The sequence below is a fragment of the Geotrypetes seraphini genome, chromosome 16 (assembly GCF_902459505.1).
Source record: "Geotrypetes seraphini chromosome 16, aGeoSer1.1, whole genome shotgun sequence".
NCBI classification, from domain to species: domain Eukaryota; kingdom Metazoa; phylum Chordata; class Amphibia; order Gymnophiona; family Dermophiidae; genus Geotrypetes; species Geotrypetes seraphini.
In genome coordinates this window covers 41,584,270-41,611,435 of record NC_047099.1, presented here as the reverse complement: position 1 = coordinate 41,611,435, position 27,166 = coordinate 41,584,270, and the positions used below count along the sequence as shown (strand labels likewise).

The window sequence follows — 27,166 nt, the reverse complement described above, 5'->3', positions numbered from 1 at the left end:
TTATGAACTTCTTGGATGCTTTTCTTTTTAATAAAGTACTATTGAAAGGTCAACTATTTAAACAAACATTTAAAGCAACATTTCAATTAAACCCCACATTACTGGTACTTGTATGCCTTTTGGGACCATTTAGAAGTGGCCAATGTCAGAAAGATTCACTCACACCGACAACTACTGACCAACTCACACCTCCTCATCAGTCCCCGTGTTGAGCTCTTCAAAATGGAAAAACTTTTAACAAACTTTGCAAAAGCTGTTTCTATTAACGAAATCATATTCCTTTTAATAAATCACACTCGAATGCCTTTCCTGCTCTAAAGGGTTAAAGCGTGCTTTTTTTTTTTCCTCCAGGCTGAAGTGCCTCCCACTTTTAGCTGAAGGCAGGGTATGAATACATCTGCTATGCTTCCTTTCAAACCATTCTCTCACTGCTCATTCAGCTCAGGCAGTAATTCATTCCCTGAGCTCCGTTTATCAGGCTGTGAGCTGATGCTTAATATGGAAAGCTACTTAGCATCCATGGCTTTGGGAGAAGAGTCCCTCCAGATGTGGGACCTCAACAAGCGTCTGGAAGTATACCTTAGCAGAGTCAAATCTTTGGAAGAGGAAAATGAGTTTCTCAGAGCAGAGATTCAAAGCCTGAAGGGCAATCAAGTTGATAAGTCATGGAGAACTAAGTATGAGGAAGAGATAAATGCTTTGAGGGCTACTTTGGAGGAGAGCTTCAGCAAGAAGAGCCAAGTGGAGATGGCCAGGGACAATCTCTATGAAGAGATACAGTATGTGAAGAGCAGATGTCAGAAGGAGAAGCTAGCTCAAGAAGAGGCAAAGAAAGAGCTATTGGAGAGTAAAAAAATATTAGAAGAAGAAGGAAGGGCTCAGATTTGGTTGAAAGAAAAAGCAACCCAACTGGAAAAGGAACTGGAAACCCTTCTGGAAGTTCATGAACAAGAGAAGAGCGGACTAGAACAAGAGATGGTCACATTCTCACAAAGACTAGAGAACTTCAGGGTAGTCCCCGTGACTTTCCATCCTGTAGAAGTAGAGGACTATTCCAAGCAGCTTTCTGAGATCTGGAAAGGGGCTGTGGAGACCTACAAAAACGAGGTCTCGGTGCTGGAAGTTAATCTCTCTGAAGCTAAGGAGAAGCTGTGGAAGGTGGCAGAGGAGAAGAGCCAGAACCAGCTGCAGTTACAGAAGTTGGAGAAGGAGCTGCTGAGCCTGAAGATGCAGAAAGACGTGCTAGAGGAACATCTTTCCAAGGACTGGCAGAACCAACGGCAAGAGGCGGAAAAATTCCAGGTGGGGGAAAACATAAAGGCAGCTCTTGTGGTATCATATGTGAGCTGTTTTCTGTTACATTGTAACCCACATTAAGGGGTCCTTTCACTAAGGTGAGCTGGCCGATTTAGCACACGCCTTAGTAAAAGGACCCCTAGGTAATTTTGAAAAACAGAATAATTTCTATTGCAGTGTGGTCTAAGTAACATAGCAGTGATATATTATCTTCTTTTTAATTATATGGCATATGTAACCTGAATATCCTTCTCTCAACACCAGAAAACATTATTTCCTCTTTCATAAATGGGTGGAAATGTGATATCTGCAGGTTGTGAATAAATTGTTTCAGGCCATCCTGGAAATTCTGTGTACAGATTTAATTTTTAAAGTAAACTTTGATTACCAGAGACGGTGTAACTCGTGGCGAACCATTCCGCCCCCTCTGCGGAAGCGTGTAATTGTATTGGGAATGGTATCTTACAGTCTGCCCCGGATATAATCCAAGATGGATTAGCAGAGCCATCTGCTTCATTCTGGAAATGCTGGATCCTGTACGGCAAGTGAGAAACTCTGGGGTGGAATAGGTCTGTGCAGGAAGATAGTCCCAGAGTACAGATTTTGATAAAAATGCATATACTACAGTATCCCTAAAACTGGCAGGTAGTTATTTATTTATTTAAAAAAACTGTATACCGCCTGGAGTCAGAGCAGTTTTCATATAAACATACATAAGGAAAAAACCCAAATAATACATATCACTCTTAAAACAATATCAAAACACATAGAAAGTCCAACCTGCAGATTCTTCAATAACATATAAGGTTACATGTCACCAAAATACCCAAACATTTTCAGGAAAGACAAATCAGACCTCCCTGTTTCAATGGGTCGGTTTCTATCAAGGAACATAAGAACTGCCATCTCCGGATCAGACCCATGGTCCATCGAGTCCGGCGATCCGCACACGCGGAGGCCCAGTCAGGTATACACCTGATGTAGTTTTAGTCACCCATATCCCTCTATGCCTCTCGTAAGGAGATGTGCATCTAATTTGCCTTTGAATCCCAGCACAGTGGATTCCTTAATAACCTCCTTTGGGAGAGCATTGCAGGCATCTACCACTCGCTGCGTAAAACAGAACTTCCTGACATTTGTCCTGGACTTGTCCCCCCTTAGCTTCAAACCATGTCCTCTTGTCCGTGTCGCGTTGAACATGGCTTTCCTTAAGTGTGGTGAGGCAGAGAATGAACTGTTCTCTTGCAGTAGACATTGAACACTTTGTAATTAGGCTTTAGAGCAGTTTTTAGTAGCTTTTCTGGCTATTGTGTTTTGGTCATGATTACATTTCAGTTTTGCTGGCCGTTACAGGCTTCCTGGTGGGTCATTCCTTAAATCAATTATCCTCCTGTTCTTTTCTATGTTTATGAATTGGGGATAATCTGATTCTGATCTATATATAGTATTTAGGGCCGTCTCGGTGCTCGCTCTACCGTGCAGAGGTTTGGGTTTGACTCCTACATCGGATCTTCTGGTTCGGCTGGTGCTGCGACAGAGGCAGCATTCACAGCTCTTGGGAGAAGAGGGAGGAGGAGAAAGAATGCAAATTATCGTGCCCATGTGACAGTGACACCTAGTGGCCAGATTTAGGGCCCAGCAAGAGTTCCAGAAAGAGCCAGGGGGCGTGGCTTCTCCATCCAATGCTGTCACTGCTGTGACCTGAGCCAAGTTAGCTGGGAGGGGAAAATTATCTCTAGAGTTATGATTGAAGACTCACCCCCCCCCCTCTTACTAAGGTGCGCTATCGCGCCCATAGACTAACATGCAGGCGTCAGCGTTTAGTGCACGCTAAATTGATTAACGCCCGCTAATCGGTTAGCGCACCTTAATAAAAGAGGGCCTAAGTAAGGGGATGAGATCTGATATACTGCTAGTTACAATCAAAGTAGCTCACATATTAAGTACAGGTACCATTTTGGCAATGGAGGATTAACCCCACCCCCTTTTATGAAGCCGGGTTAAGCTTTTATATTGCCGGCTGCAATGAGCTCAAATGCTCATAGAATTCCTATGAGCGTTAGAGCTAATATTGTCATGGCCGGCGATAAAAAAGCCTAACGCGGCTTTGTTAAAGCCGGGGGGGGGGGGAGGATAAGTGACATGCCCGGAGTCACAAGGTAGAGAATGACACGGGGACAATTTTGTCCCCCGCAGGAGCTCAAATTTCCCCGTCCCTGCGAGTTTTGTCACTGTCCCCTGTCCTTTAAGCTCTGCCTTAACCGCACAAGCCTCGAACACTTATGATTCTAAAGTGTTTGAGGCATGTGCAGATGAGGACGGAGCTTGTGGGAATGGGGGAGGGACGGGACAAGAACTCACGGGGACGGGACGGTAAAATGAGCTCCCGCGGGAACGGGGAAAATTTGTCTCCGTGTCATTCTCTAACACAAGGAACTGCAGCTATCTATGCCTTTGGGACACAAGGGCGAACTTCTGCAGTCCCCAGGTTGTAAGGCCAGGTGGGCTGCTCTTCCACTCCGCAGGACTTTCCCAAAGTGACATCCAACACAAGTATAATCAGTCATACAAAGAAAATCAAACTGGTGCACAATTGGATAAGAGTGACTAATGAATCCCAAAAAAATCATCAAATCATAAAGCAAATATCTGAAAATAGCTACGGAGCATTATACGATGGTTGGTCTAGAGACAGCCCTATTCATCTGATAAGCTGAATGTCACTATAGAAAACCATTTCCCTCTCTGTCCTGGTGGGCTCACAATCTATCTAATGTACCTGGGGCAATGGGGGGATTAAGTGACTTACCCAGGGTCATAAGGAGCAGCGGGGGTTTGAACCCACAACCTCAGGGTGCTGAGGCTGGAGCTTTAACCACTGTGTTAAATACATGTCCCATTAAAATAAAAGAAAGCCCCTGCACCATGCCCTCCCCCCCATGCCATGGTTTTCCTGTAGTTCTGGATTAAATCTGATCTGAAACAACATAGGGAATATTGTTTCAAAATCACTGCACATCTCTAATAGATAGAGTTAAATTCAACAAGGCTATGAATGGAAAGACCCAGGGATTAAGATTTTAAGGCAGCTTCAGAATGCTAGGAAGGAGTGTTGAGGGTGGCCGAGAGAAGGAATCAGAGGACAACAACCATTTCGATAATTACACTAGGTAACAAAATTGTATTTATTAATTTTTTTTGTTGTTGCTGGGTAATAAGTGTTCTTTCTTGATTGCCTATGCCAGAAAAGTATAGAAAATGGCGATCATTCCCCTCAAACTTTGCTTTTGTGACCAGGACATTGATATTTTGAAATTTACCTGTTTTGCATGGTGGACCCTTCCAAACATCTGCAAGCATGCTTCTGCAATCACATATCTAGACATTCCCTCATCCATCGCCCCGGTGCCACATTGCCCTGAGCTCTCCATACCCACTCCCCCAGAGAGAGAGAGAGCAACTGTCTTCAGAAGAAAGCAGCAAGTCACAGAGTGAGGGAGACATTGTAGATCCAGTCTACAATATTAGTGGTGTAGATGACGAGAGAAACCCATACCATCCAAACCAAGAAGGCCTCAATGACTTGATCAGAGATCTTGATTTCACCAGTGCCAGGCTCAAGCAGTAGAACTTGGATGAAAGTGTGCAAGTCACAGATCGGAGGAAACGTCACCAAGCTTTTTCCACCTTTTTCACTCATCTAGATGGGCTCTGTTTCCGCCATAATGTGACCAGTCTGTTTGAGGCAATTGTAATTGCCTGTAATCTGAAAAAATAGAATAGTGTCTTTTCATTGACAGCTTATCCAGAAGCATCAAAGACATGCTGCTCCGTCTCTTCCACTGGCTCACTCAATGCACCTCAAAGAAGATTACAACAGCATCAAGACTTTACCAAGTGTCTTGAAGTATGATAAGTATGGCTAAGAGGTCATTGGAGACTTCAAAATGGTGGCATTCCTAATGGGTTTCCAAGGCAGTTTTACCAAGTTCCCTGGCTATCTCTGCCTTTGGGACAGCAGGGATACAAATGCCAAAGATGGGACTGGCCATAGCGGACCAAGTTGTCTGTGGGGAGAAATAACGTCAAATGGGAACCACTGGTGGACCCCCAGAAGGTGCTGATGCCACCACTGCACATCAAATGGAGCCTATTGAAACAATTTGTCAGAGCTCTAGATATGAAGTCGGCAGCCTTCTAGTACCTTCAAGACATCTTTCCTAATCCGTCTGAGGCAAAGTTCAAAGCTGGTGCTAGATCCTAGAGTGGAAGGAATGTCCCAAGAAACTAACTAGGAAGGAGAAAATGGCTTGGAACAGTTTTGTCCCAGTGGTTCAGAGTTTCCTGGGCAATCACAAGGCCGAAAACTACGTGGATTTTGTTGAGAATCTGGTGAACAAATGGGCTGTACGATGTGCCTCAAAGTCCATGTCCTTGATGCTCATCTTGAGACATTCAAGGAGAACATACTTGAAGAAGCAAGGTGATACCAGGATATACTGGACTTCGATTGCCGCATGCAAGAACAATATAATGAGAGCATGATGGGAGCTGATTCGTTAAAGTGACTTACAATATACCGTATTTTTTTGCTCCATAAGACGCACTTCCCCCCCCCCCCCCCAAAGTGGGTGGAAATAAAAGTGTGTCTTATGGAGTGAATATACCCTCCCTCCCCGGTACCTTTAAATTGTGGTGGTCCAGCGGTGTATCGGCAGGAGCGAGCTTTCTACACTCCTGCCCCTCCTTCGCTGGACGGCTGCCTCCTAAGTTCCCATTATCTCGGGGTCAGCGGCACATAAGGCAGGCGAGAGCTTTTCGCGCTCCAGCCTGGCCCCGCACCGCTTCCTGAATGGCCGCCGTCTAGCAGCTGGTAGTAATTTAATTGGTTAATTACTTGCCTAGTTAACAACTTTCTTCTGTCGAATTTATTACATATAAACATTTAATGTGAAATGACCTAGAGAGTTAATTGGGGAAACTAGTGTGACTTGTTATAGCAATTTTCCAACAGCGTAATAATACCTTAGACTGAAGAGTTTCAGTCCGTGGTAACCAGAGCTGAGATTGTGACGTCATAATACCTCATTCCACCAATAAAAGCCAACCGCATCAGTGATGTCACGATGGCTTGGCTCACTTTTATTACATATAGCAGTGATTTCCATTTCCAGTTATCATTGTGGGTACCATTAAGATGGGTTAGTTTACAGTTAACCCCTGTGCTAGTGGCAAGATCACACATATTAACTGTAGCTCATATTGATAACTTCCCCCCTTTATTTGTTCAATTTAGACCCATTTATTTTCCTATATGTAGGAGCCTAAGAGGGAGTCTTTTAGTGCCCATTAAAAGGTTTTATCTGCCATATGACTCATAGGCCGTGTGGCTGATAGTGCTAAGTGCTAATAATGTGCTGAAAATAACTCTTAGCTTTTTTTTCCCTACCCGTTTTAAGGCTTCTAAATTTAGAATCCTACTATCTCAGCCCTCATCGGCCTCCAAAGGAACGCATTTAGGCCCCAATTCTCAAAGGTAGGCTCTTAGGCCCTGCGAAAATGAACCTACCTGTTGCTTAAGAAGAACATTTTGGGAAGATTTTTTTGGGTGGGGAAAGTTTAGGCCGAGGGGTTGGCAACCCCGGCTTTCACAGGCCGCCAAGGTGAGAAAACGTAGGTCGAGGGACTTCAAAGAAAAGATAGAGGCGCAGCGCAATGAAAGCTCTGCGGAGGATGGGGGAAGCCGTTGAGCCGGATGAGAACAACCCGAAGGGAGTGGGAAAACCTGATCCAGATGAAGCAGGTGGCAGGCAGACAATGCAGGGCATGAAAGGGGGGACGGAGAGGCTTGCAGAGCAGAACCAATGGAGTCGGCTAGCGGCGGCCGTCGCTGAAAGGTCAGATTTAGGAATTTCTGACCCTTTGGAGATTGTATGAGCCTCTTGTTTGCTGGTACAAAATAAAAGAACTGAGCTGACGTTTTCATCCTTTAACTTGGCAGCCCCCAGTTCAGATGCAAATTTGAGGCCTAGCTTTCAACATGTTTTAAAGGGCGCGTTCCTCCCCTGTACTGTAGAACCATCTACCATATGGCTAGTGTTCTAATAATGTCCACAACCCAGAGAATGCATCAGTTAACGGTAGGCATTGCCCTAGCCCCATGTTTTCTTATTATTAAGTACCGTACTGATTTTTTTGAGCTCTGGTTCCTTTTACAAACTTTATTGCAGAGACAGTCAAACATAGTAGATGACGGCAGATAAAGACCCGAATGGCCCACCCAATAAGAACGGAAGCCAAGCACGCCCTATTCCGGAAGAAACTGACTGTTAATATCTACCAGATCACAGCAGGCGCCTGTTTTTGCGTAGCACGATCAGGCGTTTCTTCTCCTTTCCCCCGTCCATCCTCTCCTCCCCTCCCCTCTAGGCCCTAGCTACCCTTTTCATTCTTCAAATCGCCTACAGCCTGTAGAGGTTTGTGCGACACACAAATATTAGATTTTTGAAGACAGCATTTATCTCTCGTGGTACTGAATATTGGGTAAAGGTCATAGGTTATGAACAACAGACTTAATTGCCTTTATGGAGCCAAGCCTTCTTGCTTCTTGCTATTTAATAATCTTATGCCCCTAATGAAACTGACATACAACAGTCCTGCAACTGCTCTGCTTCAACGGGGTTAATGCAATTAGGAGTTTAATTCAATCCGCTCCTGGAAGATTCTGTGTTCCGCCCTTGCAGTCACTGTTATGCCTGTATCGCCCCCCTTCAGGTTTTTCTAGATAGGGAACCTCAGCATTCTGCTCATCCAGAAACATTTATTTAAAAATTTTGGTCTGTCGTTTCCTTTTAATCTCTCACTTTTTCTGAAGCTTGAAATCTAATACATCAGGTGCTCTTGGATGTGGGAGGGGCCAGCATTGTGATGGACTGGCTACCCAGCGGGGCACCTTACCCTACACATTTCCTGCAAATATTAACGTGCAAAGCCTTTGTGATAAGTGCAGGCACCATGTTATATGCTTTCGGTGAAGGCATATAACGCCCCAGTGCTCACTGATGCTTATAATCGGCTGGGGTTTACAGTCTACCTTCCTCTAAACAAAGCCCGCATCCTCCAATACAACTCCCAGTCTCCATTCTCCCTTCTGAGGTAACCTTGACCTCCAGTCAATAACCAAACCCCTAGCTATGGATTGCCCCGCCAATCAAGAGCCCCTCCCCCATGAACTCCCCTCCCTCAATAGGAAGTCATTTTCCCCTGACTTCTCCCCCTCCCCAAGGCCTACTCCGGGGTCAAAATTGGCGGTGCAGTGAGGCCAGACAGCAGCGATCCTCTTCCACGGCTGACCGGGCTGATGCCTGATCCAAAATGACACTGGTGATAAGCCCCACCCCCGACAGTAAACCTGTTCCCCTCCCTCACAAGTCTGTGCCACCACCGCTTTAGCTGGCAGTAAGTCCAGCTACTCTTGATATTCCTGACACAATGGCCCGATCACATGCACTCCTGCATTAGGCAGCTAACAGGGATTAGTAGCACAGTTTGGTTTATTCAATTTTCTCCCAAGGGAGCTCAGAATGGTTGACATGAATTTATTTAGGTACTCAAGCTTTTTTCTCTGTCTCGGTGAGCTCACGATCTATCTAATGTACCTGGGGCAATGGAGGGATTAAGTGATTTGCCCAGGGTCACAAGGAGCAGCGTGGATTTGAACCCACAACCTCAGGCTGTAGCTTTAACCACTGCACCACTCGAGAAATCAACTCATCTCTGAGTTTTAATGTGGATTTTGTGTGTGTGTGTGTCCGTATTTCTAGTCGGAAACTGAATTACTTGAGCACGAGAAAGAGAACCTGAGAGTCAAGTGGGCCAAGTCTAGGACAGTCGAGCCCTTGTGACATCACTGATGAGGTTGGCGTTTATTGGTGGAATGAGGCATTATGATGTCACAATAGCAGCTCTGATCAAGAGACTGAAACTCTTCACAACCTATCTCATGTACCTGGGGCAATGGGGGGATTAAGGAGCAGTGTGGGTTTGAACCCACAACTGCCGGGTGCTGAGGCTGTAGCTTTAACCATGGCACCACACTCTCCCCTCAGTAATGTGGGCCTAAGCTACTTTCTACCATGCCATAAACCTCCCGTTAGCTGCTTAATGCAGCTTAGTAGAAGGACCCCCTAAGTCTGGCTGAAAATAGGTAGTCATGCCTAAATTTGGGAGCTCAGCTATTTTTGCATATCAGGCCCATAATTTTCCAATCGTTCCTGGATACCTAATGTGCCCACTGTTTGCCTTTATTGGAAAGAACTCAAACTATAATTCATCCGTTGTATTCTAAACACCAAATCTTCACCTTCTCAACCTATGAACACCAGACTGGTCCATGTGGGCACATTTTGTCAGTTCAGTGCCTTGCTGAAAACCTAACCTTAAATGACAGATCTCAAGGTATCCACCTGTGTGATGTCACGTCCTTGGTGTCATCTCACTTGGCTAGTGATAAGCTCGAGGGGATGTGAAGTCTAATATCACGGACAAGAGCCATTAATCTACAAATTAGTGCAAGGAAAAAAAATGTTCTTGGTGCAATGCCATCTGATTCTATAACTTCACTAGAGTTTTCATAGAGAAATTCAAGGACAAGTGGTCAGAATCTTGGTGATCATACACAAGATGCTCGTGTACATCTGAGGCAGGGTGTCAAATGTCACAATCCCATCGGGCTTTCGGGATTTCCCCAATGAATATGCATGAGATCTATTTGCATACAATGAAAGCAGTGCATGAAAATAGATCTCAAGCACTTTCATTGGGGAAATCCTGAAAACCCAACTGGACATTTGACACCCCTGATCTAAGGGAAAGGGGTGCCGGTGCCTCCAACAACATGGCCCCCATTGCCCCGTCCTTATTACACCACTGTTCACCTTGACCTCCTAATGAAAAAGACACAAGCGAAACCCAAATGAACATCTCTCGTGTTACTTCCCATCTGAAGAACGAACCCATGTTGGCTCAAAATCTCTTGCATTTTGACATTCTTTGTGGTTCTTCGAGAGGTAGCAAAAACCACACAGAAATATCAGCTTCTTTTACCAATACTCTTTCATTGGGCTAAAGAGCACCAGTCCCAGCGTGTATGTCCTCCTCATGTCATGATAAATGGCATCCTTTTCAATGACAAAATTTGTGTATTTCCTTCTGTGCCCTTCATCAGAGTGGGATCAGCAAGTGCAAAACGCACATTGTACATCCCAGATGATTGTTGAGTATCATACCAGGTTTTCTCATCTCTGAGTTTTAATGTGGATTATTTTTTTGTGTGTCTGTATTTCTAGTCGGAAATTGAATTACTTGAGCAGGAGAAACAGAACCTGAGAGTCCAGATAGCACAGATCCTTGAAGACAGACAACAGCTGATGCACTTAAAGATGTCTCTTAGCCTTGAGGTGGCTACTTACAGGTAAGAGGGCTACGACATCTTGTCTCTTATTCTGCCTGAGCACACCTGGAAATTTACCCCCTATGTGTTCGTAAAAGGAAGGGGTTAGAGCAGCAAAAGAACTGGAGAAATTTGTAGCCAAGAAGTCACCTACTCAATATCACATTTTGAAGGACTTCCAATTGATCAGACTGGCTTTGGGTTGAATTGTGATCATGAAAGACCCAATATTTCCAAAATTTGAAACTAAGTTTTTGTTTTGTTTAATATAGTTTGTCTTGTAGTTTTGTTAGGCTGTTTTTGACTTTTTGGCCAATGGAAACTGGCCTTTACTGTTAGCCTTTATTATACAGTTGTCAGGGAGGTTACCTCCTCGTTTATTCTCTCCCTGCTTCCCTGCTCCCTCCCCTTCATAAAGAAACTGTAACAATGATTAGAGGCTGATTAAATCCAAATCAGTAGCTAAAATTTGCTGGTTGGTTTTGGCCAACACCAAATCTGAAACGGCACCTCCTCCCCCTCCAGCGGAGAGCGGGTCCTCACAGGATGCCTGTGTTACTCCCTCTCCCACCAGAAAGACCATGTCCCGCTGGGCTGCCACCCTTCCTACCCCCCACACAGAGACCTGGTTCCAACGACAAGGCCAGCCACCCACCTTGCTGAGGATAGTTGGCGCTACTCAGACAGCCGCCCCCCTCCAACCAGCCAAAGGCCCTCCTCAGGCCTACCTTTAACTACCCTGGTGGTCTAGTGGCCTCTTTGAGGCAGGAGCTATCCCAATCGCTCCTACCCGTGCCGGTTTCTCCATGGCTGCCAAGAGTACTTATAGCAGCCTTTTGAGGCTGCTGTGGGAACTCTTGGCAGACATTTTTATGGAGCAACTGGGATAGCTCCTGCCCTGAAGAGGCCATTAGACCACTAGGGCACTTAAAGGTAGACCCAGGGAAGGATTTTGAGGGTTTGTTGTTTTTTTGTTTTTTTTTGGGGGGGGGGGTTGGCCTGACCTGTCATGGCCTAGTCTCTATGGGGGGAGAGGGGATAGTGGCAGTGACAACCCTGCGAGTCCCGCTGTCTGCGGGGATGGGGGGAGTGGAGCGCCAGGGCTGGGAAGCCTCTGTCTGGTGGTGGTGTAGGGGAAGAGAATTTTCAGGGTGAATCTCTTCATTAAAGCAGCTAATAAATATATACCTGTGACCGAATTCAAGAAAGCGTGGGATCTCTTAGGGGGAGGAGGAAAGAGCATATGATATGGACGGACCTTATGACCTTTATCTGCTGCATTCTTCTATATACAGTATAATATGTAAACCCCTTTGATTGTAAAACTGCAGAAAGGTTATATATCAAACCCCTTCTCCTTTCCCTTAGGTAACAACTCTGAATGTAGGTCACCTTAACCTATCAATGAAAAAGCTTGAGGTAGATCCAACCCAACAAAGCCCAAGAGTTTCTATCCATTTTACATCTGTCGAGAGAAACTCTCGAGGCCTGAATGAGCAAGGGTCTCGGTCTTTAGATAAATTAGCTGAGTTTGCAAATCACTTAGGCCCATTTAGCAGCCTAGGGCATGGTAGAAGGAGGGAGAGTTTAAAAGCCCGCTGGCCTTCATTCTTGGTCCCTAGATAGTTGAAAATGATCATGTTTCTTTCCTAAATGCAAATATGTTTTGAGGAACTATTCCACCAGCTGCTCACTCTCATCGCGTAAAAGACCTCTTCTACTGACTGGTGTAAAGTCTGCGCAGTGACACGATAATGTGTACTTTACTGGTAGATGTGTGTAGCGGCGAGTTGGCGCATGTGTAGGTTTTAAATTACGTTTCTTTTTTCACCTATTTGAAATATCTAGATTTAGACATTTATATCTACCCAGGCGCATATGTAAATGTCCATACCCACAAGATAGGTGTAATTTCTGCTGCATTTTGCGAGTATTTTATGACGACATATAGGGGATCATTTTAAAGCATTTAGGGGCAAATTCTATAAATGGCATCCCAATTGTAGGCAGTGGTAGGTGCCCTACTGTTGTTTAACCAGCCAATTGGGACGCACGTTAAAAAAAAACACCCCGAGACTGTAGGCATTTTCTCAAGCCTAGGCAGGCGCATAGGGCCACCCAAGCTCACCCAAGGCTAGCCATGGGCATGGTTTCACCCAGAAGTGGCTTTTGGTGAGCTTAGGCAGCCCTAGGCCGCGACAGATGCCTGAAATATAGGCCAGCAAATAGACACGGCCGCTGAGCCAATTGGGGCAAGGGAATCTCCCTGCTGTGATCAGTTTAGCAGCCCATCCCCCCAGCAAAGTCGACCGGCAGGAGGGATGCCCACTCCCTCCTGCCAGAACCTCTGAAGCCCCCCTGTGAATGTCCGTGGCAGAAGGAGTGCCCAATTCCTCCTGCCACCACTCCCCAAGGCATCCACCAGCAGGAGGGATGCTCGCTCCCTCCTGTCACTGGCCCCATGATTCCCCGAAGCCCCCCCCAAAATACTCCTTGACTCCACCCCACACTCCCCAAACCTCCCCTTGCACTCCTCGACAACTCAAGATCCCCCTAACACACCCCAAACGCCCCCTGACATTCCCAAGATCCCCTGCCAACCCCCCGAATGCCCCCCGTACTTTTACCTGAAGGCTGGCAAGAGAGATGTCCATTCCCTCCTGCTGGCAGGTCCGCCGCAGCAAAATGGTGGGTCTTCAAATTATCATGCATAATGTTCCAAATCCTATATGTAAAAATGCGGAACCGCTCATTAACTTATTCATCAATTCCTTGTCTACGTCAACCAGAAAACTGAAATCGCTTCAACTGCTCCTCCCATCTCCCAAAGGGGTTAAATACAAATGCATAGTTGACTCGCTCTTCACATATCTTGGCACCAAGACCTGGAACAACCTCCCGACTGACGTCAGGATGGAAAAAAAATTAAAAACTCACTTCTTTGAAAGCATACACACCATAGACAACTAACTCAAGATACCTAAATATCACTATATCCCACACTCTACTCAAGTGCTTCACCAGTATATTCATAGAACCTCCATTATCTCATCCTTATTTCTCCATTCATAATTATACCCTCCTCAGACTGCTATAATGTAGCATATACATTCTGTAAGTCCGTATACTATAAGTCACCTTGAACCTGTTCAGGGATAGCGGTGACTCAGAAATACTAGATTGCTCTGTTTTAAAATTACCCTCCACGTGGTTTTCCTTTATAAGCCCAGTTTTGAGGGATGCAGGCGGTTTCTCATCGCCAGTTTGTGGAGTGACAGCCCCGATTCCAACATTCATCTGATGTACAGTAAATGCAGAGAACAAGGAGCAGAGCAAAATGAAGTGTGGAATGAGGTTTCTCTTCCTCCAGACTTCAAAGGATGCTTAAAGGGAAACTGAGAAAAGACCCCCCACCCCCCCCCGAGGGGTCTATTCAGAGAGAAATGAAGAGCTGCCTGAGGGGGGGGGGAGAAGGGGGTGAGATGAAATGCGATGCTTCACATCTCAGCGCTGTCCCTCCAGAATTTTCAACTGGGGCGTTGAAGCCTTTTTTTTTGTTTGTTTTTCAGTGTTCTTTGCTTTACAGGGTTAAAAAAGAAACTTCCTCCCTCACCCAACCCCCAAATGTAAAAGAAAATAGGACTTGAACATCTGAATTCATCTAGTAGGCAGAGTTTAGCTCCCTTTGTCTGCTGCCCCCCCCTGCTCCTCATCCCTCCCTTTCAGAAGAGGTTCCGTCCCTCCATGGGAAACTACTGGAAACCTGCATTTCTCCAGTGTCAAGGATCTCTCCTTTATCCTCTGCTATGGGCAAGGGCCCTTCCAGATGGCATTATACAAAAGTACGAGGGAGGCTCATTAGCATGAGAAGAGAGCCTGTTGCAAATAAGGTTGAGCGCGTACCCTCCCCTCCCACCCCCCTAGTCTAGTCGTTATGTCATCCTGTGGAACTGGTCAGTTGTTCCTTGAAGGACCAGAGAAAAATAAATAAATAAATAAGAAGACAGAGCCGTGACATATTTCGAAGATGGAGGCATGCCTGCAACAACAGGTGGCAAAGGGATCTGTGTGTGAAGGTGGAGGGGAGCTGCAAAAGATGCCGCACTTCATCTTATCCACGTGTATTGAATACTTTTCTGAGTAGTCCTATTGGAATTCACAAAGTCAGTAAAACAAGCCAACCCAAGAAGAAGAACATCCTATAAATATTTCCTTTAATATCTTTGTCATCTGTATAAGGGTGATTAAAAAAAAAATAAATAAATAAAAAGCAGAAACTAACTCGATAAGAACATAAGAGCTGCCATACTGGGACTTTACAGTCAACAGCCCAGAATTATCAAAGAAGAGACAAGTTAATCAACTCATGTATGTTTTAAATGAGTATCACTAATGGGCAGACTGGATGGACCGTTCAGGTCTTTATCTGCCGTCATTTACTATGTTATTGGGACAGACCGTAGGTCCATCAAGCCCAGTATCCTGTTTCCAATAGTGGCCAACCCAGGTCCCAAGTACTTGGCAGAAACCCAAGAGTAGCAACATTCCAGAGCTGAGATTGTGATGTCATAAAGCTTAATGACATCAATGCCTAAGAGCCAACCTCATCAATGATGTCACAATGATTGTCCTAGACTTGGCTCACACAAGAACATAAGAATAGCTGCACTAGGACAGATTAAAGGTCCATGAAGCCCAGTTCCCTGTTTCCAACAGTGCCAATCCAGGTCACAAGTACCTGGCAAGATCCCAAGGAGTAAAACAGATGTTTTGTAATGTAATGTAATGTAATGTAATTTTGTAATGTAATTTATTTCTTATATACCTCTACATCCGTTAGGTTCTAAGCGGTTTACAGAAAATATACATTAAGATTAGAAATAAGAAAGGTACTTGAAAAATTCCCTTACTGTCCCGAAGGCTCACAATCTAACTAAAGTACCTGGAGGGTAATAGAGAAGTGAAAAGTAGAGTTAGAGGAAAAAAAAAAATAAAATAAACATTTTAACAAGACAGCATTGATCTAAATACTTTGGAAGGTAGAAGAGAGGAGAGAAAGGAATAGAAGCAGAAGGGGGAGCCGTTGAACAGTAGAATTCTGGAGAAATTTATGTTATGCTGCTTATCCTAGGAATAAGCAGTGGATCTCTCCAAGCCATCTCAATAATGGCCTATGCACTTCTCTTTATTTCAGAGTTGCTAGCAGATTAAAAATAATACTGGAGTATAATCAGAGAAGTCGTCTCAGGGAAAAGGGTTGGGATTTGATATATGGCTTTCTGTGGTTACAAAAAAACAACAAAATGCCTCTATATGTTATCGATCACTATAAATTGCCAGTAATCTAATATAACAGTGCTTAATGAATGTGCTCTGTATCCCCCCCCCCCCTCACCGGTCATTTGAACTAAGACCAATGGGACAGAGAACCATCATTGCAACATTCTGTTCTCCAAAAGCTAGGGACCGTGTCTGCAGGGCCTCCGAGCTCGTGCAAATGTGATGTGATGACATCACACGCATGCATGTGATGCCATCACGTCCCATCCGTGCTTGCTCGGAGGCCCTCCAGACACAGCCCGGACTCAGGGAAGAAGAGATGAGGTTTGTGTGGGGGTGAGGGGGATGGAAGAGGGTGGGCCTAGGCAGAACTATATGGCCTCTTTTATTTAATGAAGAAATCTGGTAATCCTACCTTTTGGGCTACTCCCTCTGCTGAGATGTTCTCTGAACAGACATCTAAGTGACTGCAGCTCACAATGAGGTCTAAAATTGCCATATTACATGTACTTCTAACACCTACTAGACCAGCGGTCTCAAACTCAAACCCTTTGCGGGGCCACATTTTGGATTTGGAGGTACTTGGGGGGCCGCAGAAAAAAATAGTTAATGTCTTCTTAAAGAAATGAGGTAAAATTCTTTATAGTCTATAAATCTTTCCTTTTGGCTAAGTCATATATAGCTAAAGAGACATATAATCAAGAAACTGTTTTAGTTTTCTTTTGTGATTATGATAAACATACGGAGGACCTCAAAATAGTACCTGGCAGGCCGTATGTGGCTTCCCCGGGCCACGAGTTTGAGACCACTGGACTAGACCTACATAGAGATTTTCAGAAACATGGAAAAGGCGGTCCCTGCTCCGTGGATAGGGTTACCAGATTTTCCTTCGGGAAAATCCGGACCCCCCAGGACCGCCCAGTTCCATCTCTGCCATGCCCCCTCCTGCCTCCAGCCCCACCCCCAGATGGCATCCGCGCATTCATGAACGCGACGTGGTGATGTCACACGTTGTGTCCACGCATCTGCGGATGCCTCTTCCTGATTTTGTCGGGAAGCTTCTCAAAACCCAAAGTGCTGGGCTTTGAAAAGCCGACCAGACCCCTCCCGGACATGTCCTCAAAAGGAGGACATGTCCGGGGAAATACGAAGGACATGTCCGAGAAAATCCGGACGTCTGGTTACCCTGCTCCATGGACCTTCTGGACCTAATTTAATATGGAGATTACAAACCTCAAAATAATACTCACTTATCTTTAAGTAACTCATGTTTCTTATTTATAGAGTGCTATCACTGTACCAGATATTTCAATTCATTGTAATGTTAAACCCACTAAAGAACTTAAGTCAAGTTGAAGTTGGAACCTTCTCAAGATTGTACAATAAATGGTAGGAGAGTTGAAACAATCTTGGAACAGACACCCGTGTAGGATGCTTCTCACTCCCCTCTGCCCCAGAAAGGAATCACAGTGGCTTTGTAGTCGTAGAGAACAACGGATGCTGAACTGTCCTTCCTCTGGGAGGCTGGAGGTGGTGTCCGCGGGGATGGGTTTGAGCTTCTAAGCACGATCTCATGTCTAAAATTCAAAGGCACCAAAAATACACTGGCGTGAATGGACAGGAAACGTGACTGAGACATGCGGTAGTAACGTCAGCTGTGTGCCAATGAGTTAGAGCTGTAGGATGGCAGCATTGGAAGTAATTGTTTATCCTGTCTGCATTTCAGGACGCTCTTGGAAGCAGAGAGCACGAGACTGCAAATGCCTGCGGCAGACTACAAAGCAACGACCGCCTTTAGAGGTAAAATGAATCTCCTGGGCAAGCCAACGGTGCAGTCTCCTGCTGCCTCATAAGCAGTGGCGTCGTAAGGGGGCTCTGGACCCCTCTGGGCGCCAAGTCGGTGGGAGCACACTGGCACCTCTCCACCCCATCACACCACACCCCGTATCTTTGCGTTATCTTGGCTAGCATGAGCAACTTCTCCCTGTTGCTCGCGCCAGCCTGGTTCCCCTCTGAATCACTTCCGGGTCACGGGGCCAGGAAGTGACGTCAGAGGGAAACCCAACGCTGGCGTGAGGAGCATGCTTCAGAAGCCACTTATGCCGTCATCCAGTTTGCCTTTGACAAGCATTGACGTGACTGGATGACACGGGCACGGCCTTGGCACAGCCCAAGGGGGCGAAACATGTTTGCAAACGCTTCAACTGTCCCAACCCAATGGCTCCATATACTAAATTACCATAATCTAACTTTGACAATACAAAGGCATGAATTAATGTCTGCAATGATTTCTCATCCAAAAAATCTCGAATGGCTCTAAGCTGTCATAGTGCCCCAAAACCTTTAGCAACCACCTGTTCCTGAAAATGTAACTGACAATCGATTATAACCCCTAAATATCTGAAACTGTCTACTAGTCTTATACTGCAATTATTTAATGAAAAATCTAGTTGAAGTGTTGATTTATCTCCCGAGATACAACATGCTATGGTCTTAGACATATTTAAAACCACTCAACCATTCTTCTATTCTATTTAAGCTAGCCAAAAGAGGACCTAGATATATCCTATGGACCTCTAAGTGACAGATCAAGATCACACAAGATTACTTATGGCAATAGAATTTGCATGCACATGTTACAGAATACCAAGTGAAGACAGTTGTACTTGTAGCTGCCAATTGCTCATTCACACCGGTTGTCAGCTTGTTATTAAATTAATTTATGTGCATAACTGACCTTATTTTGTAACTTGTGCATGCAACTTTCTACATTAAGCATAAGGTTGAGCATGCAGGTTTATCATATCCAGGGGATAGTATTAGAATGGATAAATTCACAGAAATAAATTGATGCTGAATATTCTTCTCTTGTGCTTTTTCAGAGGCCAAGAAAGAGCTGGGCAGTAGCAAGCTGCAGACTGTGGTTCCTGAAGCCAGAAGGTCAGTCTCCAGAGAATATAGACTGAGCTCAACTCCTGTCCAGAGAGAAGAGAGGAGACCACTACCAAAGAAAGCCCCAAATGCCTTCTTGAGCATAAAGCCGACCATTTCACCAAAGGGCGGAAGTCCAGTCACCAGAGAGTTTCAGAAGGTTAACTCTGTACTTCAGTCTCACAGTCTTAAGTACACCAGTGTCTCAGGCCTTAAAAAAGATGCCGCTATTAAAACAGAATATGGACAGGAACCTCCCCGTACAGATGAAGTAATCACCAAGGCCAAAGTGGAATCCACTTCTAAGCTGTTTTCCCAGAGTTTGCCACAGGTAGGGTCAGAGACAGAGAGGTTGCCAAGCCCCGAAACAGTTTCATATTCTGAAAGAGAACAAGCAGAGACTGGCTTAGAAGTAAAAGCTCATCAAACTCTAGTGGAGGAATTTCATAAGGATATAAAAGAATTTAACAAAGACGATCAGGAAGAGCAGTTTAACAATGAGACAATGCCACTCTCAGTTACACAGCTGGTTACTGAAACGTTAGAGGCGGCAATGAAGACAATAAAAGAAAGCGACGGGGAATTTAAACCGTTTCATTCTTTTGCACCTGACATTAAACCTGGCTCGCTTAAAGCAAAAGAAGCCAGCTGTGACCTGTCTTCCTATGATCAAGAAATAAATGGAAATTCTCCTTCAGTAAAAGCTGACACCCATGTAGAAATGATTCAGGAAGAACATGTACAAGGATATGACAGTCAAATGCCAACAAGCATATCGGCATCAACAACTGACCCAAAAGCTGAGGCATCTGATGCTGCTGCTAGTGACCAAGGACACAATTTTGAAAACTGGTTTCAAGAAGCAGATACAGGAAATTCCAAGGAGCTGGAGAGTTCTTATCTAGAGAAAGGAGAAAAAAGCATGAAAGAGCAAGATAGTACCAAGCAAAAAATAGAAGCGGTATTGGACATTCCATTCACCATTGAAAGGTGTGAAACTAATCCCTCCGAGGATGTCATATCCTCTCGGCATGCTGCATTTGATAAGGAAGAGCCTAATCTGCTGAGCACTGAAAATTATGAAGAGTCTGAAGTGATAAGCAGTTATGTGGTGGGCAGTTTGAGTGAACACTTCAAAATGCCACAGGAAACTGAAAGAGACAGCCACGACATGAGCACAAGTGACCAAGATGGTCCAAGCAGTGTAGAAGTAGGTTTAGAAAAGTTTGACAGAAAAGAGACCGAGTTTGAGCTTTCAACTACAGAAATGTCAGAAGGTGAGAAAGCAGAAGAGCTGGCAAGCATTTTACAGGGAAATGATTTTGAATCACAAAATGAAGTTCAAGAAAGTGAATTGTTGAAGGTAGGGATGCAAGCTGGTGAAGATGTCAAGTATCATGAATCGTTCTTTGCAGATACAGAAGAAAAACTATCTCACGTTAATGGAGATAACGTATCAATTGAACAAGATCAAGAAAGCAAGTTGGGAAAATTGCCAGACAAGGAGGACATCGGTTTTGAGAATGCAACAGATATAACAGAAGTAACTTCAGAGCAGAATATAGAAAGTCAATTATTCTTTGCAGATACAGAAGAAAACCTCTCTCACGTTAATGGAGATAACGTATCGATTGAACAAGATCATGAAAGCAAGTTGGAAAAATTGGCAGATAAGGAGAGCATCGAGTTTGAGAATGCAACATATATAACAGAAGTGACTTCAGACTCAGAGCAGAATATAGAAAGTCAATCATTCTTTGCAGATACAGAAGAAAACCTTTCTCACGTTAATGGAGATAACGTATCGATTGAACAAGATCATGAAAGCAAGTTGGGAAAATTGCCAGATAAGGAGGACATCGGTTTTGAGAATGCAACAGATATAACAGAAGTAACTTCAGAGCAGAATATAGAAAGTCAATCATTCTTTGCAGATACAGAAGAAAACCTCTCTCACGATAATGGAGATAACATATCGATTGATCAAGATCATGAAAGCAAGTTGGAAAAATTGGCAGATAAGGAGGGCATCGATTTTGAGAATGCAACAGATATAACAGAAGTGACTTCAGAGCAGAATATAGAAAGTCAATCATTCTTTGCAGATACAGAAGAAAACCTCTCTCACGTTAATGGAGATAAGGTATCAATTGAACAAGATCATGAAAGCAAGTTGGGAAAATTGCCAGATAAGGAGGACATTGGTTTTGAGAATGCAACAGATATAACAGAAGTAATTTCAGAGCAGAATATAGAAAGTCAATCATTCTTTGCAGATACAGAAGAAAACCTCTCTCACGTTAATGGAGATAACATATCGATTGATCAAGATCATGAAAGCAAGTTGGGAAAATTGGCAGATAAGGAGGGCATCGATTTTGAGAATGCAACAGATATAACAGAAGTGACTTCAGAGCAGAATATAGAAAGTCAATCATTCTTTGCAGATACAGAAGAAAAACTATCTCATGTTAATGGAGATAATGTATCAATTGAACAAGATCAAGAAAGCAAGTTGGGAAAATTGGCAGATAAGGAGGACATCGATTTTGAAAATGCAACTGATATAACAGAAGTAACCTCAGAGCAGAATATAGAAAGTCAATCATTATTTGCAGATACAGAAGAAAAACTATCTCATGTTAATGGAGATAATGTATCAATTGAACAAGATCAAGAAAGCAAGTTGGGAAAATTGGCAGATAAGGAGGGCATCGATTTTGAGAATGCAACAGATATAACAGAAGTGACTTCAGAGCAGAATATAGAAAGTCAATCATTCTTTGCAGATACAGAAGAAAAACTATCTCACCTTAATGGAGATAACTTATCAATTGAACAAGATCAAGAAAAGAAGTTGGGAAAATCGGCAGATAAGGAGGACATCGATTTTGAAAATGCAACTGATATAACAGAAGTAACCTCAGAGCAGAATATAGAAAGTCAATCATTATTTGCAGATACAGAAGAAAAACTATCTCATGTTAATGGAGATAATGTATCAATTGAACAAGATCAAGAAAGCAAGTTGGGAAAATTGGCAGATAAGGAGGGCATCGATTTTGAGAATGCAACAGATATAACAGAAGTGACTTCAGAGCAGAATATAGAAAGTCAATCATTCTTTGCAGATACAGAAGAAAAACTATCTCACCTTAATGGAGATAACTTATCAATTGAACAAGATCAAGAAAAGAAGTTGGGAAAATCGGCAGATAAGGAGGACATCGATTTTGAAAATGCAACTGATATAACAGAAGTAACCTCAGAGCAGAATATAGAAAGTCAATCATTATTTGCAGATACAGAAGAAAAACTATCTCATGTTAATGGAGATAATGTATCAATTGAACAAGATCAAGAAAGCAAGTTGGGAAAATTGGCAGATAAGGAGGACATCGGTTTTGAGAATGCAACAGATATAACAGAAGTGACTTCACAGCAGAATGCAGAAAGTCTTTTTGTTCAAGAGACCTTAGACACAACTAAAGACAATACTGAAGGACATGAAAATGTAGAATTAGAAGAAGATATAGTGGGACAAGAGAATCAGACTGAAACTAGTAATATTTTGGAGTACGAGGACTTGAGAGTTGAGACAGTTAAAGAAAAAGAGAACACAGATTTGAGAGAAGATCCTTTTGGTCAGGATATTATGGGCCATGAAACTCTTTCAGTGGAGGCAAATGCTATGAAGCTGGAAGTCATAGGGAATGATGAAGGAAAAGAGAATTGTGAAAGATGGCTGCCAACAGAGATTGACTCAAAGAGGGAAGACAGTAAACAAGACCATTCTGAAACTGAAAAAAATGGTAATTTTGATTTATCCTATGAAACAACAGGGGAAGATCCTTCTGAAGCAAGTAGAAAAAGAAAGGATCATCCTAGTGATATGGCGGACAATTTGGATTCAGAACTGAGAGTTGTTTCAGATAAAGAAGATGTACAAGAATATGCTGAAGAGAAACCTCCAACAGATGACAGAAACCCAGTGCAAGAAATGGAAACCAATACCAGCTTTGTTCAAGATGCTTTTCTGGAAGAGTATATGGATATCACAAGAGAGTACAAAGAAGACCAAAGTCCTAGTGTACAGGATGTTAAAGAGACATCGGTCCTTGAAAATAGTGAGGAACAGATGATGGCACTGGATGAATCTAAAAAAACAGAGCAGTGCAAAGACATGCCCACAGGCTTGGAGATTCAGGAGGAATTACCTGAAGTACAGAAGCTAGGTGACAGTGCCTTAACATCCATAGCTTATCAGATAAAAAATGAATATTCCGATCCAGAAGACTCAGCTGAATCTCAAGAAGATGTATCATTAAATGAATTTCAAACAATTAAAATAAAAGAACAAGAATTAGAAATTAGTAAAGAATATATACTGGATCAAACTTTACCGGACACTACACCCCTTCCCACTTTTGACGATGAGAAAGTAGACATAGATGTGGCAGTCACTGAAGAAGATGTATATCTTTGTACAGAAGGTGCCATAGATTTTATTTCCACTTCAGAAGAATTTCCAATTTCTTTGCAAGGTACCCAAGACCAGATAGATCCCATGACCAGCCAGACAACTCTCAAAGTTGAGGAAGATGTGGTAGATGAGCATCAGTCAATTTTAAACAGAAACATAGATAATGCAGGTCACATACCTTTTGATCACATTCACTATCAAGAAATACATGATTTAGAAGGTAGTGAGGCTTCAGATAATTCATTAATAAGGGATGAATCAACAGCTCAAAAAGATGACAGAAATACATACAGTAAGCCTAACTTTTCAGAAACAACATCCACCAGTCTTTATCCTGAAATGTCACCAGATAAAGTAATTGGATATAAACAAAACGAAGAAGAGGCTTATAGTTTGGATGCTAAATCTGATGATGAAGTTGAGATAGTTCTTGAAGAAGCTGAAGATAATGAAGAAAGTAAGGTGAGAGAATCATATCCAGAAGTGAGTGAGCAACATGACCTGGAGTGCAAGCAAGATGATTTCTCCAAAGAACATGTTTTGATGTATGGTGAGACAGATGATGTGGAGATTGTGAAAGAAAGCTCTTCAGACTTGAACTATTCCAGTTGCGTTGAAGCTGAAAGCATCCAGAGTGTATCTGCACCGGGCACCTTAGAAGACATCTTGCAGAGGGATGAAACACTTCAAGAGAATGAAAAAGAAGAGACTGTAATCCCAGGCAGTGAAAATTCAGTTTCCTCTGTCAAGGAAGAGGAGTCACTCAGTGTGACGAGAATAGATTGCAGTTCTGAGCTAGACCTCGACATTAGAGGTCTCCCAGATGGAAAAAATGGACTCGGAGCAAGTCAGTGTAATGATGATAGAAATGCTTTGAGCTCTTCACAAGAATTGGAAGAGAAATCTTCCTCGGAAAATATGAATGACTATGACCCATTACCAAGAGAAGAGCAGGCTTCTGACTTCCACACAGATGCATTATCAAGTTCTGATATTTCGAACCAGTCTGATGAAGCAGAACATCCCGCCCAAGATGAAGACATAGTTACAGACCAACAGCAATCTCTTGAAAGAGGGACACTTCAAGAACAGGTTGTCCAGCACATAGAGAAAGCTTTGCTGAGTGAAATGGAGTTTGCAGTGGAGAATAATTCTGCTGAAAATAATAACACTAAAGAGCAAATTGTGTTGCATACTGAAATGCTGAATGGCTATTCATATCTGGAACAAAGTAAAAACACAACAGTGGATGATCAAAGAAGCACTGAAAAACGTGATGGTGATATCATGAGTACACCTGGGGTGGAGGAATTTGCAGAGACTGTATTAACCCAAGAGCTGGATAAAGACAAAATTTTTCTGTTCCCCACTTCAGAAGTAAAGAGCGATGGTCTTTTCCAGACACTGCTCGAGACGTCAGACAAAGAAGCCAAAAGGCTAGACGAGGTCCTTTTCTTGGCCTCAGACGACGAGGAAAATCAACACCGTTCTGGAGATAACAGAGGTCCTGAAGCTGAAGGAACTGAAGATGATCTTTCTAATATAATTGATACCCCATATGCTAAAGGAAAATATGTTCGTGATCAACATCTTAGAACAGAAACAAACCAACATGGGAGCGAGACCCTTGCAGGACCAGGCGCAGAGTTTCATCCAGAAAATGAAGATTCCTGGTCATCGGAAGACGACTGAGGCTTACTCCATATTCTTTTTAAACATGAAATTTCACATTTGTGTGGGGTGGGGTGTTATTCTTCCATTCATCTAGCCATTGGTGCAACTAAAAGTTTATTAGCCCAGTTTAATGACAATCAAAAACACAAATTGCAAACCTTTAAACATATTTTGATTCCTATTATTTGTTTTAATGGTTTCTTAACATCTCTGTTTTTCTACATGGCATGCCAAGATGCAAGAAGCTGTGTTCTTACAAAGTAAAGAGGTGGGGTTTTTTTTCACAATTCCTTGTAAGATATCCGAACATTGCCTCAGTATTTACAAAATGGAGGAACAAATTATATGGCAAATTATATTTGTAGAACAAAGTGGGCAACCTCCATTTTATTTCAGAGTCCTTATCAGTTCTTTTCAAATAAAACTGTTCTTTGATAGGTAAGATTACATTTTATTCCTGAAGTACTACCTTTGTTTTTTCTCCCCCGGGGGTGAGGGGTCAGGGGTTTACCTGGCAGTTCCCTCCTACTTCTCCAGCCTAATCTGAGCCAGCCTTTTGGGCTAGGGCACCATGAGCCTCTACTCATATCTACCTACCCCACCCCTATATTTTATATTTCTCTTCCAACCGACTTAGCTCAGTCACGGCGGTGACCTTCCTCAGCCGGGACCATATGTGAGAATTCCTGCATTTGTGGGCCCTTAATCTGGCCACTAGATGTCACTGTTGCACGATGACTTGGACACCCTTCCTCCAAGGATTCTAAGACCCTGCCTCAGCGGCATCTGCAGCCTCGGCCAGCCTGGGGAGCAGAAGACCTGACTCTGGACTCAGATCCAGATCTGCTAGATGGCATTGCCATCCTGAGAGAGTTATTTTGTTTTTGTTACCATGGAACCGTTTGTACACGCATGTAGTTGGCTGGCTGGTTTACATCTTTCACATTTAGATCGTGAGCAAATTTGCTTATTTAAATATATTTATTTTGTTTAGCATATGTGAGTCAGATTGAGGGACCTTTTCTGAAAGAAGATACGGCACCTATTGGTTTTACATGTAGTTTAGAGCGTACCAGCTGTTACTTCAAGCCAACAGAAGCCAAAGCGCAGAGTAGAGAGTCATGACTTTTTTTTTCGCTAGCCAGCTGTTTCCTAGGGCTATTTCAAGAGAATTTCACCGGGCCGTTGACATATGCAGAGCTGCCTTACACCGTGGTAGTGGTTAAACAAATCACTCTGCCTTTCTTAGCAAGCTGTCACTTTTATTACAAAATGAGAGACTTCATCCATTGTGCTACCAATAATTAAAAAAAAAAAAAAAAAAAAGTCTGGATGTCTAATTAAAACGCGCAGTACTATTCTTGCATGCATTCCCCTGACACTTTGGAAAGCAGACATACCATATATCTGCTAAGCACACATATCCCATATATAGTCGGCTGATGGGATTGCAGTCTGTCTATTTTTGTGTGCAAAATTGAAAGAGCCGAAGTACCAAACGATTTGCTCTTTGTAGACTATGTGATATGGAAGCCGAGTTTGCTTTTTTTTCTCTCTTGAGGCCTGCTGGGTGACAGTCGGTCTGCATTTCCACCATGACGCTTTTTTCTCAGCAACAGGAAGAGTGCGGGAATGAAAACGTATAACCCAAAGATTAAGAACTCTTACACGATGATGTCAATATTCTGGATTTGCTTGAAATGTCTACTCAGTGGCTCAGGTGCTTGTTTGCCTATGCAGACTGCGATCTGCTTGCGTAATCTATGTAGTCCTCTAGCCAGCAAACAGGTTAAAATGACTATGCCAGCTGATCCAAACTGTATCATGTACTCTGTGCCTTGACAATGAAGGAATAAAGCAATCAGCATTCAATCTGAAAAATGCTTCAGAGTCTGGAGTCATTATGCGATCTTTCTTTATATTTCATGATGCCTGACACAACTGGGAGCTCCTGTCTCTCTTATTTCCACACTTTGGATTCCAGTTAGCAATGTCTCTTGCACTCTTGGGCATGGCGGGTGGATTTTACAATTTCTTATTGTTTTCAGACA

The 27,166-nt window shown here is 43.3% G+C and overlaps 1 protein-coding gene across 1 annotated transcript; it reads left to right on the top strand.

Annotated features, from left to right (window-relative positions):
- The first annotated feature begins 425 nt into the window (after positions 1–425).
- Positions 426–26,489, top strand: NES (nestin). The gene is made up of 4 exons (XM_033923165.1): positions 426–1,302; positions 10,644–10,768; positions 17,754–17,827; positions 18,910–26,489. Exons 1-4 carry the CDS (start codon positions 490–492, stop codon positions 25,131–25,133), a joined length of 7,236 nt encoding a protein of 2,411 aa, XP_033779056.1. The 5' UTR covers positions 426–489; the 3' UTR covers positions 25,134–26,489.
- Positions 26,490–27,166: the final 677 nt, after the last annotated feature.